The sequence below is a fragment of the Rattus norvegicus genome, chromosome 1 (genome assembly GCF_036323735.1).
Source record: "Rattus norvegicus strain BN/NHsdMcwi chromosome 1, GRCr8, whole genome shotgun sequence".
Classification (NCBI taxonomy): Eukaryota; Metazoa; Chordata; class Mammalia; order Rodentia; family Muridae; genus Rattus; species Rattus norvegicus.
In genome coordinates this window covers 129,916,713-129,937,085 of record NC_086019.1, presented here as the reverse complement: position 1 = coordinate 129,937,085, position 20,373 = coordinate 129,916,713, and the positions used below count along the sequence as shown (strand labels likewise).

At 44.2% G+C, this 20,373-nt stretch overlaps 1 protein-coding gene across 2 annotated transcripts in view; it reads right to left on the bottom strand.

Moving 5' to 3' along the window:
• Nucleotides 1-20,373, bottom strand: part of Adamts17 (ADAM metallopeptidase with thrombospondin type 1 motif, 17) — a 322,369-nt gene that overhangs the window by 241,345 nt on the left and 60,651 nt on the right. For both annotated transcript variants that reach the window (XM_039094338.2, XM_218753.11), the window contains exons 5-6: nt 4,956-5,039; nt 4,135-4,292 (exon numbers count right to left, since the gene is read on the bottom strand). In XM_039094338.2, the coding sequence (XP_038950266.1) occupies nt 4,135-4,292; nt 4,956-5,039 (242 nt within the window). The remainder of the gene's footprint in view (nt 1-4,134; nt 4,293-4,955; nt 5,040-20,373) is intronic.

Below are 20,373 nucleotides of genomic sequence, written 5' to 3'. Positions count from 1 at the left end.
CCTGGCTCAGCAAAGGAGATAGAGGAGGAGAATGACAGTCCCCAAAGCAGCCATGGTCCATGGTCCATTCTTAGACAGACAGACACTAAGCACAGTATGACAGCAGGTGGCAGTCCTGCTCCCAGCTGACCTTCCCTGGCTAACACTTCTTTCACTCCAGCATTCACCATCCTTGACTCTTGGCTTTCACCCTGGTCTTATCTACTCACAGCATTGACCCTGGTAACAAAGCAGGGTCTGTCACTTTCCTTCCACTCTATCCTCCGTCATCTCTGTGTGAATCCCAGCCCACTCTCACCCCAGTGCACTGTGTGTTAACAGAGCAAGCCCTGAGTATGTCCATCCCTCAGCCTGCTCCTGCCAGGTGTGGATCCCAGCAGCCTGCTCTCAGCCACAGGCTCTGGATCTGGAGGCCTAAAGGCCCGGCTTGATATCTTGATGCACAGATTCCCAGGCCTAGGCTGAGCATCTTGGTACAGAGTCACCTCACCAAGCACACTGGGCATCCTGCAGGCCAGAGGAAATGGCAGGGCAGGAGGCATGGATGCCGATGGAAGCTTAGAAGTGTGGGCGGAGAGGAAGCAGGGAGGTAACGAAGGCCTGCTGAATCTGCCACTCAATGGGTTTTGCTTCTGGAAATTCCTAAGTCTTTCATAACAAATAGGTATACTTTGGGTTATCATTTTTGGCCCATTTATTTTAATATTATCATTTATCAACTGACAGGTAAAATGCTACATAATTATACAATGTAAACATGAAGTTTGACATGTATATTATAAAAGAATAAAATCTAGATAATAGAAACATCCATCACCTCAGGTACGAGTTTAGGGTTTAATTTTATTTGTTTGATTTGTGGGTTCTTGTGTTTGTTGGAAAGAATACTTAAAATCCACTTTCACAATCACTTTGGCACACATCAGTGAATTGGACAATAAATATCTAGAACTCAAAGAGAAAAATAAAAGCCTATGAAAAAAAGTAAACCCTTTATTATCACAACCTTACCTCCAAACTAAACGAGTTTTGTGGAAATGAAGCAGAGGTCAGAGCAAGTCTCCTGTCTTCACTTTGCTGCTTTGTTCTTAGGTTTCCCGATTAGGAAGCTACTAAACAGGAGGCAGAGGGGACAGGGAGGAAACTGAGGTACTGAGGACTGGCCCTGCAGAGGGATCCCAGCATGACCCTCAGTCAGACCTGTACACTTGCTTGGATGTCTCCCTGATGCTCCCTACAGGAACACAGAGATGGGCTTGGGGAGAAACGCTGTGTGCCTGCCTTCCTAGGTCAAGTTCAGAAGCAAAGGTAAAGAAAGCCACTAGGGTGGGAGCCCCAGTCCTCTGTGTGGCCCTGGCTGGCCTCCAACCACAGTACACATGGTGGTGGTGGCTGTCTACAGCCTAGACACCCACACAGCTGCAGAAAAGCTGACTGCCTCTGCTAGCCATGACATCATGTTCCCATCGTCTGTCGCAGCCACTGTCCAGGAGAACAGCTCCCAGGCTTAGCCACCAGCCAAGAGAGAGAAAGAAAGAAAACACTCACACTGGCCAGATGCAAGGCTGGAATACTGTCCTCTGAACAATGCCTGGCCTGTGAGATTTCCTATTAGACCCTTGGCTAGGGTTAACTCTGGGCAGAAAGGGCACCTCTCTAAAGCAGCTGCTGCCCTTGCATTCCATTTCCCTGCAGAATATCAACCTGCCATTAGCTCAACCTCGGGAATTGTAGCCCGGCTTCTAGTTATACACCAGGCTTCTCAGCCAGCTCTTATTCCACCCACTCCAGGGCTGCTGCCCTGCCTTTGCAGGAGCCAGCATTTTCAAGGACAGCCTCTGGGGATGTGGCTAAGTAGTGATTCATCCACAGAAGCAAGAGCGAATAGGCAGCCCTGAGTGTCATCGTGAAAAGGAAAAAGAAACAGGCCCCTAAGCATGTGTGTGTGTATGTATGTATGTATGTATGTATGTATGTATGCATATATATATATGTGTGTGTGTGTATGTGTGTGTGTATACACATGGGTTTGTCTGTGTGTGCACTTGTGTGTGCTCCTATGTGCATGTTTGTGTGCATGTGTAAATTTGTTTGTATGTGCATATGTCCTTGTGAGTATGTACACATGTGTGTGTGTGTGTATGTGTGTGTGTGTTCAGAAGATGATGTTATTAATTTCTCTCCACCTCAGTTTTTTTTTGAGACAAGGTCTCTCACTAAAACTGAACCTTATCCACTGGACTACAGCAGCAAGTCATCAGAAGCTCCCATTTCTGCCAAATGCACACCAGTGAGCCCAGCTCTTTCAGTTGGGTTCCAGAGGCACACACTCGGATCTGCATGCTTGTGTCACAAGCATGTCACTGACTAAGCCATCTTCCCAGGCCCCTGGTTGATTCCGTTGTTTAAAACAGGATCTCGCATAGCCTAAAAGCTCATATCAAACTCACTATGTAGGCACAGGTGACCTTAAACACCTGATTCTCCTGCCTCTACCACCCAAGTGCTAGGATTATGGACACGCGCTACCTTCCTTCGATATTTGTGGTTTTACAGAAGACCTAATCTAGAAGTTTTGCCAATTCTGATTTTGACGATATTTATTTTCTCTGGAAAAAAAAAGCTTTCATTCCCAGAACAGGACCACTCCAAAATGCCTTTTCTCTCCCCTTCTTCTGGACGTCTCTGTAAACCTAGGTGGTAACTGATGCATTGTATACTGGAACTGATGGGTGCATTTAAAATAGTCCGACCTCAGAAACATTAGCAAGATGGGTAGGTTACCAACATATTCACCAGCTTCTCGTGAAAGGAAATAGCAGGAAGGTGAAAAGCATTTTCAAATATGGTGTAGGGCAAGAATTCCCTAAGTTAGTAATACTTGTAATAAACACTAGAATCTCTAAGTCTTATAGTATTTATAAAAACTACTTTCAAAGTAGGGATACTGGAAGTTTAGCTGCAAATTCCAATCCTGGGGTTGTTTAAAACAAGCTCTTCGCTATGAAGGACTTTTAGACTTCATTTGATTAGACCTAATTAACTTCATGTAGGAAATTAATCACATAATTTATGGTTATACATAAACACTGCTCCACAGGATTCCTGCTTACTTACCAAATAGAATCCACTCTCCAAACATCAGCCCCCCACCCCATCAGCATAATCCTTCAGGTGTTCTGTAGGCAGTCCCATAGGTCCCCAGATGCTGTCCCCAAGTGAGTGTGGCAGTCTCCAGCTAGGGAAGATGGGTTCCCAGCACTGCTAGGGAAGAAGCACCTGGAGATGCCCAGCACTCACTGACTGGAAAGCCCAGACCTAAAGCAGGCGTGCCAGTTGCTGATCCTACCACAGCGACAGAGCTATCCAGAAGACTGTGCTCAGAGCATCCCACTAGACATTTAATCGAATCCCATGTGAGTAGCAAATGTTCTCACAGGGAACCAGTGTGCCAACAGAGGGCCTGGTTTTGGTCAGTGGCTATGGTGGCACTAGGAACGGTGGCAACGCGGTTGCTTGTGGCTTCAGAGGCTGCCACAAGGTTTGTGCTATGTTCTTCTTGGCCCCTTGGTCTAGAAGGATAATGGCAGCTAGAAAAGACCCTTAACCCTGCTTCAGAGTCCTCTGTTTGATGTCCATGGGCATCTAAAAGACGGGGTTTTCTAAGGGGTTCTGGTGGCCCTGTGGACGGCGTGACCTGCAAGGCTGTGCAGGTTTCCCTGTGTGGAGTTCTCCCACAGGGAATTCCAGCATACACTCCCCTCCCTAACCTGTTGCCCAAGTCAGTCTGCAGCAGCTGCAGACCCTCTCAGTACCTCTCTTACTAGCATGCTATTGGGAGGAAGTGGGGGAGAAAGGGAGAAGTGCACAGAGCTCTAGAAAGTTCTAAGTCTCCAGTTACCTAGAATTTCTGATGGATAACACTGTGGGTTAGGCACCGTTTATAGTCAATAGCTTGCTTTTTTTTCTTGGCTCAGCCCTCAGAGGCTGAACCTACAACAATCCCATTTGACCAATGAGAAACCTGAAACCCAAGCAAGTAGACAGAAGCTCTATCCAAGCTGACAATCCAAGTCTGGACTGATAACATGCTCTCACAAGGGAATGGTCTTTCTCCTACTGCACCAGGCTTACCTGGTCACAAACACAGCAGCATCCACAGGGGGCGTATCATCCTTCCCTCCTGGCACCTGGTTATTGCCAAGGTACCGAGCACCTCCGTACTCCTCATTCTGCCAGTGACAGAAGCTCTCCAGGGACCGCTCACCATGGTGCCCAATGGATAACTTGGCCTACAAGAAATTGAAGGAGGTTGTCAAAGATAGTGTCATCCAGGAGCCAAAGTTGCCCTCAGCCTGTATTTTGAATGGTAGATGCTCCTGAACACAGAATTCGATAGATGCCTTGAGTTAGCCGAGGACCAAAGGACATTCAGAAGGCCCCAAGCATGACAATTAAGGACTTTATCCACAAGTTCAAATAGTGACTGTCATTAAAGCAAACAAAAATGCTTCTAGAAATGGAGCAGTCTACAAAATCAGTGCACTCCCTTGACCGACTGCTATACCTTACAGGTAGCACTGGCTTAAAAGTTGTCACTTAACTGAAACACCAAAACCAAGGCTCTGCTGGGTCCTAGTGAGGCAGGAGCTCCAGGAGCAAAGTCCCACTTCTGAGCCTACATCCAGACTTCCACACGTGTAGGAGGCATATGGCAAACCTTCCAGGAGCAGGGGAAGATGTGTGTGAGCCCATGGGTCAGTGGTACCCGAGATTTAAGCAGCCTGCATACTACCATGGTTTGAGAACTAGGGGCTCTTTCTCTTCTCTCACAAGAGTGCCATCTTCAAAGCCAGGAGGGTGAACAAGCCTGTTTCCCTGAAGCCCTCACTAGCAGACACAGCCAAACCCATTAAGTTCTCAGCATGCTCTGAAAGGCACCCACAAAGACTTACAGGGCGTTGTCGCAGAAGGACCAGCTTGGTAACTTGAATGTTAATTTTAATCCCGAGACTCTGGTGCTGAAACATGTTGTATACCTATTTAGAGAGAAAAAAAATAAAGATACAAATATAACTTTTTAAGGAGAGCAGTGTTCTGGATGGTGGCTTGAAACTGAAAAGTTACTAGATAATGACTAAAGAAATCTGCATAGACTATGGATATTAGAATAGATATTAGTCAATACTGGTCTCTTGCTTATTACCAACCATACTCTGTAAATGCAAGACGTTAAAAATATAAAAACGTATGCATCCAAACTCTATCCTACCTGCTCAATTTTTCTATACTTTTAAAACTTGTTGAAAAAAACAGCATTGATTTTAAAAAAATCTAAATGTACTTTGTATTCTTTTAGTATGAGAAAAACTAAAAATAATTAACACGTAATTCAAATTTCGGTGTCAATAAGGTATGAGCTAAACAAAAATATACATGAATACACAGATGAGAACATTTTCCAGATTCTCTTAACATTTTCAGAGGCCTAAAAGCCTCACTAAAGGAGAATCCAGGGCCAAAGAGACCTCAGCAGGTAAAGGTGCACAAACCTGGTGACCCGAGTCAATCTCGAGAACTTGTATTTAACCAGCACAACTAACACTTCCCACCCCCAAGAAATCCCAGACGAGATAGTGCACACGTGTAATCCCTGCATTTCTACGAGGAGACAGAGCCAGAGACAAGAGAACCACATAGCGTATTCAGTGAAGCAGAAGAAACAGGACAGACCTCCCTGCTTCAGCAGGTGGAAGGCAAGAAGCAACTCCTAAACGATGTCCTCTGACCTCCACAGATGGCTGTGGCACAGGCATGCATGTCCTCATATATACATCACACACACACACACACACACACACACACACACACACACACATAGACACACACACACACAAACACATGCACATACATACATACACACACATGCACATACACACACGCACATACACACACACGCACATACACATGCACATACATACACACACATGCACATACACACACATACACACATACATGCACACACACACACACACACACACACACACACCATAAAATAAATACTTTTTTCATACAGCATGGGTGATTTTGAAATGAAGAAATGGATGTTAGGTAATTCTAGCAGAAAAGTCAAAACTTCTGCCTCAGGCTTTCAGTCAGAAGAACTTAAGGCAAAGTGGGGAGAGAAACTTGCCGTGTTCCCACCTGTGTCATCTTTAACCCTCTCTTCCACTCAGAAAGGACGGCATCTGTACTATCCCTTACAGGAAATGAGCTCTTGTAAGTGAAGGCTCAGAGCCAGTTAGCAACACCCTGCTTCAAAGCCGGGCTCATCTAGCCAAAATAGCCATTCCCCCCCTGAGTTCCCCAAAATCCTAACTGAAGGCTGCCACAGAGGCACATCCTAGTGACAAAAAGACATGTGTTCTTCTCAAGTTCCCCCATTGTGGCCATTTAATATCGCCCAAATACACATGCACGACGACTTGGCCCCAGGGTGGTGTAGTAGGGATGGCTAAGAAGGGCCAGCGAGAGGACTTTAGGTGCTATGCGCTCTATCTATCTATCTATCTATCTATCTATCTATCTATCTATCTATCTATGTATATATATATATATATATATATATATATATATATATATATATATATCTGCACCAACATTGACCCATCATTTACCCTTTTGCCTTTCCAAGACTCCAAAGTAGTGGGTCTGCCAGAATTGGACCTGGGCCTCCGAAGCTATGGGCATGACAGAACTTTTCCCTGTAAGGTTCTTTTCTCAGGTATTTATTTCATCACCATGACAGAAGACCAACTTAGGCATAAATATGCCTCTTGTCATCAGAACTTATTATTCGGGCCCTCAACATCAAGAAGTCCCAGAAGGTCTAAGAGAAGAGTGAAGAGAAAAATCACAAGGCAGAGGAGCCGGGGTTCACCAGAACCAAGAAGGCCCACTGGATGTGAGGCTCCCAGGTCCGCACAGCTCACCTGAGGTCCTCTTCTCCTACAATAGCAAAAGCAGAGCTCTGAGTGGTTTGATGGGGAGGTAATAAGGGCAGTCATAGTTAGATGATGTGGAGGAAATGGGGATGAGTACTTTTTCAGTGTTCCTCTTGGTTTGGGCTCACAGACCTGACCCGGAAGGGGATTTCCTAGCAAGAGCAGTCAAATGTCTCCTGCTCGGTGCCTCTCTCCTACTGTCCAGCAGCAGCTGCAGCAGAAACCGATGGCCAGAGCAGCGGCAAGGCCAGGGTCAGGCCAGGCCAAGAGCAGCTGGCCATCCACAGTGTACTGAGCCTGCAGAGTAGGCAAGCACAGACTGGAGGCGGCTCTGGGACACGGAATTAGCTGTGTTACAGCTTGGACCTTGCCGCACTGCTATTATGGCTAAATAAAAATCTATCTCAGTGCAACTCATTTTTTTCCCACAAGAAAAAGGGGGATGCACTCAATTGCTCTGTTTTCGGTGACCCCTCCTAATGTCATGTCCAAACGTATAAAATATCCATCCTTTTTAATGCTGGCCCGTCCATCTGTAGGCCAATTCCGAAGAAGTCAGTTCTTCATTATCTATTCCTGACCCTGGGGCAAGAAGGGAACACATGACTTTTTCCTTGTTTGGATATTTCAAGAACCTCCCAAATGCTTCTGATTCATTTTTTTCTTCCTGAAATACTCAGTACGAGGATTGGACTTGTCAGTTCTAAACATGGAAATTCCAAACCGAGAAAGCAAGCTTGGTGTTGTAAAGGAAACAACTCAAGTTGCACAGGGCTGGGTCATGCAGGGCTGCTTAGGCAATGCCTTCAGAGTGCCTGTGAGCTCAATGACACAGCATAGATGTAGCACCCCGGAGGCCCTGGGTTCCATCCCAGCCCCCAAACATAAAATAATTAGACGCACAATACCTGTAATTCTATACTAGCCAAACCCTAAAGACATTCAAGAATATCATGGGTTTAGAGAAATAACATGCCGGCTGATGGGGTAGCTCAGGGGGTAAAGGCAACTGTTGCTAAGACTGATGTCAGGAGTTCAAAACCTGGAACCCACATGATGAAAGGTGGAACAGATACCTGCAAGTTGTCCTCTGATTTCTGTATATGTATTATAGTGTGGACATAAGTGTGTCATACACACAATAAAATATAAATAGATGAATGTTGTATAATATATACATATATAACATCTATTACATACACACACTATATATACATATATGTATATATATGTATGTATATATATATGTGTGTGTATATATATATATATATATATATATATATATATATATATATGAGGCGAAGTCAGACATGGTGGATATGCTGGCTAGCCTTATGTGAACTTGACAAAAGCTATAGTTATCTGAGAAAACTGCTCCCACTTTACCTTATCAATTGAGAAAAATGCCTCCAAAAAATCCAGGAGTAAGGTATTTTCTTAATTAATGGTGGTGCTATCCCTGGGCCGGTTGTCTTGGTTTCTACAAGAAAGCAGGCTGAGCAAGCCATGAGGAGCAAGCCAGTAAGCAGCACCCCTCCGTGGCCTCTGCATCAGCTCCTGCCTTCAGGTTCCTGCCCGATTTGGGTTCCTGTCCCGACCTTCTTCAATGCTGAACAATGTGGAAGTGTAACCCAGAGAAACCCTTTCCTCTCCGGCTTGCTGTGTGGTTGTGGTGTCCCATCATAGCAGCGGTAACTCAAGACAGGGGGAGGAGCCTGACGCTCACAGTAAGTCCCAGGCCAGACCAGGCCAGACCCTGTGACCATGTCTTGCATCTTTTAATTACTTAAGTAAGATAATAGTGTGCCAAACAACTTCTGGGTGGTGTTCTGGTCTGTTGAATGAACAGAGAACACAGAACCCACAGGCCATGGTGTGAACAGCCAGGCAGAAGGAAGGGCAAGTCCTCGAGATAGAATCATCCATTGTCAGGTTGAGAATAGCCTAGGGTCATGTGCATTCCATGGCCGAAGGCTTGTTTGCCTCCCTTGGAAAGAATGCACGAAGAATGTAAGAGGAGAGAAGGAAACAGCCTCACACTCCAGGGGCTGCAGAGAGGGAAAGTGGAGAAAATGGTAGAAATGGGAAGCCGGTGCACAGGGTCTGTTCTAGAAGATGAGGCCATCTGGATGCTGGTTAGACAACAGATGAGTTCATTTAATGTTACTAAACGTACACTTACACAAGGCTGCAACAGTAAATTCTGTGACGTGCATGTTGTCACACGTATAATTCATTGATGAAAGCCTCACGCCCTAAATCTCTGTGTGGGTTGAACGAGAAAAGCCCTCCATAGACTCCCCCACTTGAACAGTTGGTCTCCGGTTGGTGGTCTTATTTGAGCAGGCCTAGCAGGGATGGCCTTCCTAGAGGAAGTACATCAGTGGGAAGGGCTTTGAGGTTTCAAACCCCTATGCCACTTCAAGTTCAATCTCTTTGCTTCACGTGTGTCATTTGAGACGTGGACCCTCAGCTCTTGGGTTCCAGCTCCAGCCTCCATGCCTGCCTGCCTGCCGCCACACTTCCCTGCCACCAGGGTAATTGTGCTCTTATGCCTCTGAAACCTTAAGCCCCCATAAACCTCTCCTTGTATAACCTGTTGCGGTCATGGTGTTTAGCACAAGAGAAAGGTAACTATTACGACATCATGACTAATATTGAGAGACAGCACCCCCCTATAATACAGGCACTCTGCTCCCAGGGGACACTCAGCCAAGCCTAACCACCACAGCTGAGCACTCTGTCACCTGCTATTTGCACACTGCCCACCCACAGATCTCCGTGATGGAGCAAGGCACAGGACAGGGCGGAAGGGTCCCAGAAGCCCCCTCTAGGTCAGAAAGGCCTGATGACAGTAGCAAGATATAAGCCTGAGACAAGCAAAAGAGATGCTCTGCCTTTTTTCTCATGGAAGTTCCTGCTCAGGGGAAGTCTAGAAGGCAGCGCCTGATGCTTGAGGGGACACCTGGCTGGGCCCGCAGCAGTGCAGCCAATTGTCTGGAAAGTCTGTCCCTAGTGTCCAACTCTGGCTGTGTTCCAGTCAGAGCTCAGAGCCCTGGCCGCCTTCGTCACATTCCCTTGGCAGCCTGAGCCAAGCAGGTACACTTGCTGCCAACAGAGCACTGTGGCTCTCCCAGCTGGGTGACTTGGGGACACAGAGATGGTTGGGATGATCGGCAGACTGGGACCTGAGAAGGAATGAGAGGCTGGGACAGATGGAGAGGTGACAGTCATCACAGCAGGTAGGGTTTTCACAAAGCTGTCTCTAGGATGAGCCACAGCCTGCCCAAAGTCCCATTCGGGCCTCACCCAAAAAGGCAAGGGTTACATTTACTAAATTCACAGGACCTGTAAGGGAGGTCCTGGGCATGAATTGGAAAGGCATACTCTGGAGTCCCCAGATGCCCTGAAGCAGAGACCTGCTGTGTGTGTGAGAGCCTCCCAGGGCTCCCAGCAGGTGCTCACGCGTAAGAAAGAACCAATGAGCATTCTAAGGCTGGGCTGCCTCTGAGGGATACCACAGAGAGATCCATTGTCTGTTTCATATGGTAATAAAGCAAAATTGATGTCATTTTTCCTCCAAACAGTTTGCCTGGATGGTCTCGGGTTTTTAATACCACTCCATGGTTGTTAAGGAAGCAAAGAACAACCAAAACTCTGACGGGTAGCCCTGCTTTCCAACTTGGCTGCCCATCCCCAGGGTTTCTGGTGCCACACCACCTGTTTCTGTCTGAAATGTGTGCCTTAAAATATTCCTGCTCTGGTGTCACCCGAGGACCCCCACCCAAGGAGAACCAAACCCCATATACACAGAAGACTCTGCAATGTGTGTGGGAAAGCCAAAGCAGCCCACAGAACACCCTGTAGAGTGAGGTCCTTTTGGATATCTGTCCTGGAAGCAGCTTGTGCACAGTCTCCAGGGACAAAAACCCAGAAGTAGGACTCCATGCCCTCAGTGAAGACACAAAAAAGCAGCTCTTGTTTATTACAGCACCCCGGGTCTTGAGCATGCTAGGTAAACAGCACACACACATGCACACACAGATGCATGCACACACACACACACCACACGCATGCACACACGCTCACACACACAGAGACACACACACATGCACACAGATGCATGCACATGCACACAGACACACAAACACAGACAGACACACACATGCACACGCACACACACACACACACGCACATGCATACACATGCACACAGACACATACAGAGCAAGCCTCGCTCCTCATGCCCAGGGTCTTCAGCGAGCAGTGTTAGTCCAACCATAGTTTACTAACTCCTACCAACCTCCCCTCTGGCTGGCTTTGTTCTTAGCTCAGTGCCACCCCTTTGGAAGAGAAGACCACCCCTCACAGAGGTGCTTCAGTTACTCGCTCTCATATGGTTCAGGATGTGACCCTAACACTCTCCAGGATTCCCTCTCACTGAATCGTGTTCGGTAGGGTTGGTGGCTTCTTCTGCTGAGGAGGATAATACACACCAACGATTCCTGTTGCACACACAAGTGGGTAGCAAGGTCTCCTGCTTTGTGGCACCTTAAGTGGGTAGAAAGGTGCTAGCAATGGAGACAGATGCAATCAATACATAGCTTTTCTCTTGACAGTAAAATTCATAGAGCACACAGCCTATAGTTTGTACCATGTTTGTGTGCACAGTTTTGCCTCCAGAACTTGACCACCTTGTGAAATAAAACACTGTCCCCAGTGAACACTTATCTCCCCATTTCCCCAGTCCCTCTATTCAGGCTCCATATGTCTGACAGCTCTGGATATCAGGCATAAACGGGATGACCGACTACTTGTCCTGTGGTGGCCGGCTTATTTCACTAAGCATGATGGCCTTCAGGGTCATCCTCTTTACAGAACATACCCGCACTTCTTTCTTTCAAGGCTGAATACGATGTTCCATACTGTATATCTGCTACACTTTACTTGCCTGTGCCTCTATCAGTGGACACTTCTGTGCTTCCAGCTTTTAGCTACGGAGAATGATGCTACACTGAACTCCTTCAGGACCCAGCTCATGTTTGTTTCTGTGTGGACAGATGTGGATTCTGTCTACCCAGCAGCCTCCAGAGAAGGTCTGGGTTCATGAATTGCTCACGAGGCTCTGAAAGGGAGGGTGCAAACAGTAGGCTATGTTCCTGGAGCACAGGCAAGGCAGCAGAGCAGAGCAGAGCAGAGCAGAGCAGAGCAGAGCAGAGCAGAGCAGAGCAGAGCATCTGAGAGTGTGGGTCAACCTCGTTCCTGATGGACCCGTACCTTGACTTCTCCTCTGGCCCCGTCTACCTTAATCTTCTCCCCTTCTCAAATTCTGAGCTGGTGGGCCCATACTCCCGTTGACCTTGGATACCTCTTGTACCTCCTCTCTTGCCTCATGAGCCCAACTCAAATGCGGTGGCTTAACACCCACACCCTAACAGACACTGGAGTCAAGCTTCGTGCTCTAGGTTTCATAAAACGCCTTCTTTCCCACCTGGAAAGCAAGCCCACTTAGCCTGAGGCCAATTTTCCTTGGTGTCTCTTCTCTCCACCATCCACGCCTGTGCCTGCTGTACCAGGGTGCAGGTGGGAGGCTGCTCCTGGCAGCCGCTTTCCTCCTTTTAACCTTGTATGGTTTGGCTTCGTCCTCTGCCACCCTTCTTATGAAACAACAGGTGTGCTAAGGGGACTCAGGAGACTTTCCACTGCACACGGCTGCCTGGGGACCCTGGGAGGTAGGTAACTATATAATCACATGAATGTGGAAACATTCCCTTCTGGCTTGTGCATACAACATAAATCCCTGTGCTTAGGATATACAAGAGCCTTTTCAGAGTAAATTAATCAAGGAATTAAAAAAATATACAGCCAGACCCCCACCCCCTCCCAGCTCTTTGTTCCAGTTTCTCCAGACTCACTCTTAGGTCTGCAGCTGTGTGCTCCTTCTACCCTCCCTCTATTTCCTGGGCTCTGCCTCTTGGTGTAGACCCTGGGTTCCCTTAGCTCTTTCCTGCTTCTCCTCTCAGCCTTTCCTCCTAACCCATCTTTATTTTATTTGTACACCTACCAACCTACAGAAATGCTCTCTAATGTGAACCCCCACCACCATCACATTTGCCTAGAATCCAGAGTGACAAGAGAAGTCAAAGAACATACCAACCACTCAAATAAGATACCTGCACCATGAAACCCTTCAAACACCATATCTCCAGATGCCTGGATCCTAGCACAAAAACAGAAACATGGCCTCTAAAGGCAATATGCCGCTTCTGAGCAAACCTATGGCAATGGGCCCTCAGAAAAACACTATAACCGAAACACAAGATAAAGACTTCAAAGTAGCAACTATGAATATGTTTAAAGGCCTCAGGGAAAATATAGATAAATCTTTGGAAAAGATCATAAAACACAGTTTAATAAAATAATAATAAAAAATGCTTCAAGACATGAATGTAGAATGTAACAAAGAAAATAGATTCAGAAAAGAAAACCCAAATTGAAATAAAACTGGAAGTAAAAATTCCAGATGTGAAACAAAAATCTCACAGGAAAGCCTCACCAACAGAAGAGAGAATTCCAGGTCTTGAAGGTAGAAAAAATATATAGCTCAATCTAAGCAAATTAAGGGATTGAAAAAGTACAGTCAGAAGCACCCTTCCCAGCTCTTTCCTTCCAGACTCGTTCTTAGACCTGCAGTTGTCTGCCTGCAGGAGCCCCTCCTCTCACCCCACCTCCATTCCCTGGGTTCTGCCTCTTGGTGTGGACCCTGGGTGCCCCTATATCTTTCCTTCTTCCCCTCTCAGCCTTTTTAGAACTTTAAAAATGAGGTAAAAAACAGGCATAAAACATTTCAGAAATCTGGGACACCCCGAAAAGACTAAAACTATAAATAGAGGTATAGAAACAGGAGGAGAATCCAACTCAAAGGTACAGAAAATTAAAGCAAGATCAAAAAATCAGCTTAAATAGACTTATAATCCCCAATGAAATAGAATCAGTAATTAAAAGTCCCCAACCAGAAAAAGGTCTAGGTGGATTCAACACAGAATTGTGCCAGACCTTCAAAGAAGAATTAATGCCAATGTGCCTCAAATTATTCTACAAAATAAAAGTGGAAGGATTTTTTCATTATTTTTACAAAGCTATTATTCCCATAATATAAAACTCACACAAAGACCAAATAAAAAAGAAAATTATAGACCAATCTCTTGTGAAAATAGATGAAAATTTTTCAATAAAATACTTGCAAGCCAAATTCAAGAACATCAAAAAGATCATCCAACAAACTTAAGTTGGTTTCATCCCAGAGATGCAAGGATGATTCAACATATATAAATCAATACATGTAATCCATTACCTAAACAAATTACACTGGATCTTAGCCAAAAGGCGAAGAAGTGATAACATAAACAAACTGAAAGATAAAAATCACATGATTATCTCATTAAATTTAAAAAAGGCCTTTGAAAAAAATCTAGTATCACTTCATAATAAAAGCCTGGAGAGTCTAGGGATGTAAGGGAAATGTCTCAATATAATAAAGGCAGTTTATAGCAAACCCACGGCCAAAATAATCTAAAGGAAGAAACACTCAAAACATTTTCACCAAAATAAGGAACAATATAAGGATGTGCACTCTCTTCAGAGCTATTCAATACAGTACTTGAAGTCTTAACCGGAGCAATAAGACAATCAAAGGACATAAAGGGGGTAGAAATAGGAAAGAAAGAACTCCAAGTATCTTCATGTATAGATGACATGATAATATACATGTAACCCTAAATATTCCACCAGGAAACTTTTACAGCAGGTAAGCATTTTCAGCACGGTACCAGTATATAAAATGAACACACAAAAATCAGTATTGTTCCTATATATAAATGGCAAATACACTAAGAGATAAATCATGAAAATGGTATTTTTTATAATAGCCTCAATGACAACAGCAACAAAATCTTGAGGTAAGTCTAACCAAAGCAAATGAAAGACTTATATGATAAAAACTTTAAGGCATTGAAGAAAACACCAATAGATGGAAAGACTACTCACACTCATTGGTAGGAGTGGAAAGAATGATATTATAAAAGTGGCCATCCCGCCAAAACGAATTTACAGATTCAAGGAAATCCCCACAGAATTCCAATACAATTCTTCACAGAAATTAAAAAAAAATCTTCAATTTCATATGGAAAGACAGACACACACACACACACACACACACACACACACACACACACACACACACCTCAAAAACCTATCAACCAAAATAGGATAGCTAAAGCAATCTAGAATAATAATAGAATTGCTGGGGGTATCACCATTCCAGATTTCAAGTTGTACTATGGAGCTACAGTTATAAAAACAGCATAGTGCTGGCATAAAAATAGGTATGTTGATCAATACAACTGAATTAAAGACCCAGACATAATTCCACAAATCTGACAAAGAAAAAAAAAAAAAAAACCAAACCCGAACCAACAACAATAAACACTGTAGAAAAGATAGCGCTTTCAACAAATGGTGCTGCTCAAAGTAGATGGTTGAATGTAGAGGAATGCAATTGTGTATATGTGTGTGTGTGTGTGTGTGTGTGTGTGTGTGTGTGTGTGTGTGCGCGCGTCATTCTTCATCTCAACCTCAAATTGAACAACGTAAGGCCAGATACTCTGAATCTGATAGAAAACAATGTGGTCAATGAGCTTGAGCCCATCAAAACAGGAAGAGACTTTCTGAACAGGACATCAATGGCACAGGCACTAACCTCAACAATTAACAAATGAGACCTCATGAAACCAAAGACCTTCTGTACAGTAAAGGACACCATCATTTGGGCAAAGCAGCAGACTACAGAATGGGTGAAGACCTCTACCATATGCATCAGGTTATATACACAACTGAGAAAACTAAACATCAAGAAAAACGAATGACCCAATTTAAAAATGGAGAACAGAAGTTGGCAGAGGACTCTTAAAAGGTGACACATAATTGACTGAGAAACATTTAAAGAAGTGCTCGAGGTCCTTAGTCGCCAGGCGAATGCAAGTTCTACTTCGAGATTTTATCTTCTATCAGTCATAATGGCAAGGTCAATAAGACAAGTGACAGCACATGCTGGGGAGGATGCAGAGAAAGAGGAACACTCATCCATTGCTGGTAGGAGTGCAAACTGGTATGACCACTATGGAAATCAGTGTGGAGGTTCCTCAAGAAGCTGGGAAGATACCTATCTCAAGATGTAGCTGTACAATTCTTGGGAATGTACCTATAGGACTGTACATCCTGCCACAGAGACATTTGCTTGCCCATGCTCATCACCGCTCTATTTCTAATAGTCGGAAATTGGAGACAGCCTAGATGTCTATCAACTGATGAATGGATAATGAAAATGTGTTACTCTGGTACATCTACATAATAGACTTACTCAGCTATTAAGAAAAATGCAGTTACGAGCTTTGCATGTAAATGGATAGAGCGAGCAAGGAAATCATCCTGGGTTAGGTAACCTAGACCTCAAAAGACAAGTGTTGTATGCTTTCCCGTTAGCTGTGAGGATTTTAAAGTGTGTGCTGGAAGGACAACCAACACTAATATTTTAAAAAACTAGATGGAGACCTACTATATATTTAGGAACCTATATAGAGGTTCCTAAAGTATACACACATATGAAATGAATCTAATTAGAGTCAACAAATAATAAAGGAGACAATGCCCCAACTAGTCATTAGGCCACCAAGTGAAACCCTCAGTCCCAGGAATAAATAACATTCTGTTGAGTTGCTCCACAAAGAAGCCCCATGGAAACCCCCAAATATCACAGCTATTGCCAAGGCTGCTGTAACCAACCTGACGGTAAGGTCCTATTGCTGAATAAAACACTCATTTACGCCACTGAACACCGAGAAGGAAGCTGGTGCTTATCTAGAAGCCTCACCCCTGCTGACTAGTGTCCATGGTACTGAAAGGAACTCTGTTCACAAACTGGAAGAGAAAATTAACTATCAATCACCCAGGTATAAACCCTGTGACCTACAACTCGGACCTACCTCCAAGAAAACCTGTACAACAGCAGCACAAATGTCATAAGAGTAGCCAGTCACTCTTTGACTGGATTTAAAGCTCGCTTCATGAGATGGAACCGGTACCTGGTGATTAAAGGGGAAAAGAACCTGACACTACATAGGTCCAGGCCTAGGGAAAACATTATTAATCTGTCAATGAACATAGCAATAAAATGCTACTGCCAGTGATACAGATTTAAACCCATACATGAGTGCATCACTCAACCACATCAAAGAAGGCTCTCACAGTCCATGGGAATTAAGGCAGAGGCCCACAACTGGACAGTGTCCAGAGGACGAGAACCTTTGGACCACTCAGTTCTACCTAGCATGTCTTCATCAACTCCTTCCGATCGGGGCTCAGGGATTTATGTAGAACAGGAGGTAGAATGGAGGCAACTGCCTTCCAGACATGAGACTGATGCACACAGGACCTCACAGAGACTATGGCAGTACGCACAAGAACTTCATACAGGTTCAAGCCAGACAGGCTCCCACCCCTAGCTAAGAAGATATCTGCGATTGATACCCGCTGGCAAAGGGAAAATCAGTTTTCTCCAGTGGAATCTCACGGGGTATATAAACCACATTCCAGGTCAGGTCCAGAGTAGCTGGCCAATATGAAATGTACTCATTGGTATTTATATGAACTTTGTGTCTTATTTTGCTTTTGGGGGGCTTTTTTTTAAAAGAAAATCTTTTTGGTTTTGCCTATTTGTTTTGATTTTCATTTTTGTGTTTTCTGTTTTGTTTTTGTTCTATTTGAGAGAGAGAGAGAGAGAGAGAGAGAGAGGGAGAGAGAGAGAGTGAGAGAGAGAGAGAGAGAGAGAGAGAGAGAGAGAGAGAGAGAGAGAGAACATTAAGTTGGTGAGGAGGATCTGGGGAGAATCAGAGAATCAGGGAAGGGGGAAGCATGACCAAAATATATTGTATGAAAATAATTTCAATTAAAAAATATGAAAATTGAAGGGGAAAAAGAGTAGAACCAGCTTTGTCCTCATTTCAGTCTTTTTCCAAGCTTTGTTTGGTTGAGAAGGCAAAGAATTTTCAGGAAAAAAAAACAAAATATCGTCAGTATATTTTTAAAGATTTCTTATATATACAGCATTCTGTCTGCATGTACGCCTGTAGGCCAGAAGAGGGCGCCAGGCCTCATTATAGATGGTTATGAGCTGCTGGGAATTGACCTCAGGGCCTCAGCCATCTCTCCAGCCCCCAGTATTTGTTAATACAACTTCTTTGCTAACAAGTCTTTCACAAAGGATGTTGCTCGGAGGCACCAGTCACTCAGCCCTGTATTCACAGACTCAGATATCCTGCGAGGTATTGCACACACCCAAGTGTTTCCTCCCGTTAGCAGGCTAACATCTCAGTATATATACATGCTCTCCCTGTCTGCCCAGGTATTACACATACTTGGGTTGCTTCCACCTTTGGGTGATTGTCAACTATAAAGCAGACGTCCAAGTATCTATCCGTGTCTTGGATTTCTCAAAAGTGGAATTGCTGGGACAGAAGCAGGGCTTGGGTTTGGTTTTGAGGAACAGTCCTACTTCCCAGAGCAGTTGTACCGTCTTGCCTCCCCATCAGATCTCTTTTCAGTCACAAACACGTGTGCTCAGTTTTGCTTTTGTGTATGTGTTAGCATTACAATAGATATCCCTGTGGGTGAGCGTGTATTTCACTGTGGGTTTGGCTTGCATTTTCCTATTGATGATTGATGTTAAGTATCTTTCCATATATTTGTTGGCTATTTGCCTTTTTTTTTTAAGTCTGTTCAAATCCTTTCCTGATTGTTTTCATCTGTTGGTGGTACTGGTGATAAATTTTAGAAGTCTATATTCTGAGTATTAACTGATGTGTAATTTGCAAATATTTTCTCCCATTCTGTGCACTGCCCTTTTGCCATGTTAATCGTCTTTTGATGCACAAGAATTTTCGATTGTGCTGTAATCCAATATGTCTATTTTCCTTTTGTTGTTGGCTGTGTCTTTGATATATCCAAGAAATTGCTGCCAAGATGGGTGTCATGACCTCCCCTCCTCCCTTTTTCTTCTGTGTCTTAAATCAGGCCTTCAACATATTTTAAATATGGGGCTCCGATTGCATGTAGGTGTCCAGTTTAGCTAGTACCAGTTGTTGAAAAGACAATTCTCCCTTATCAGCATCTGTGTCAACCATTTGACCAAATATATTAGTGTCAACTTCTGGGTTCTAGATTATGCCATCAGGATAAGGTAACAATCAAGAAGTGCTTTGATTTTTGTAGCTCTGCAGAAAATCTGAGCTCAGGAAGCTTGAGTTCTCCAACTTCATTCTTCTCTTTCATTTCATATCCCATATGGTTTTTAGGATGTATTTCTCTAAACTCCACAGACGTTGGGGTATTCACAGAAACCAACTGTACCTGTTGATTGTTTTAGGTAACACAAATGCTATGACCTGATCTTAAGCCCCTCAACATGACTTCCCATCCATCTCTTTCTTGACTTCCTGACACCAATGGTTCAGAGCTCTGTGTGGCCTTGTTCGCCCTGATTAAGTAAATGCTCAGTATCGAGCTATGTTGACACTCTTGCAAACAGGATTTTCCTGCAAATTGCCTTTTCAGAGTGTTTACTGTTTGTACACACAAAGGAAACCAGCCTGCAGATGTTGGGATTTACACTGCTACTTTGCTGTTTATTGGTAAACACACAAACACAAGCACGCACACAGGACATGTATAACTTTCATGGTCTTCTCTAGTTAACACCACATCATGTGTGAATAGAGATCACTCAGTCTCTTTCTTTCCTATTTGAATGACTATTTTATTTTACTTTATTTTATTTTTTGTACCCAACTTCTCTTGCTAAAACTTCTAGAACTGTGTGGAACAAAAGTTGCAAGTGTGGGCGTCTCTGTCTTGCTTTGCAGGGAAAGGCGTTCCACCATCTGCCACCAAGTACTATGTCAGCCGTGCTATCTTCATTTATGGCTTTTATGACAAGACAGTTTGGATGTGTTCTTTCTACACATTTTGTTGTAAAGGGCTATTGAATTTTGCCAAATTCTTTTTCTGCATTGATGCAATAATCATTAGTTTCTCCCTTTGCTTTGTTAATATGGTTGGTCATGCTCATTGATTTACATACAAAATATTCACACATATAAATATTTCTAATTGCTATATATTTGCTACCTTTGAATTCTATTGACATCTAATGACCTTCTTTGTCACTGATGACCCTTTCTCCTCCCACTCTGCCTTCCCTGTTAGTGTAGCTCCATTCTGCTCTCTTTCCCATCCCAATCTCAATCCCATCCCAATGG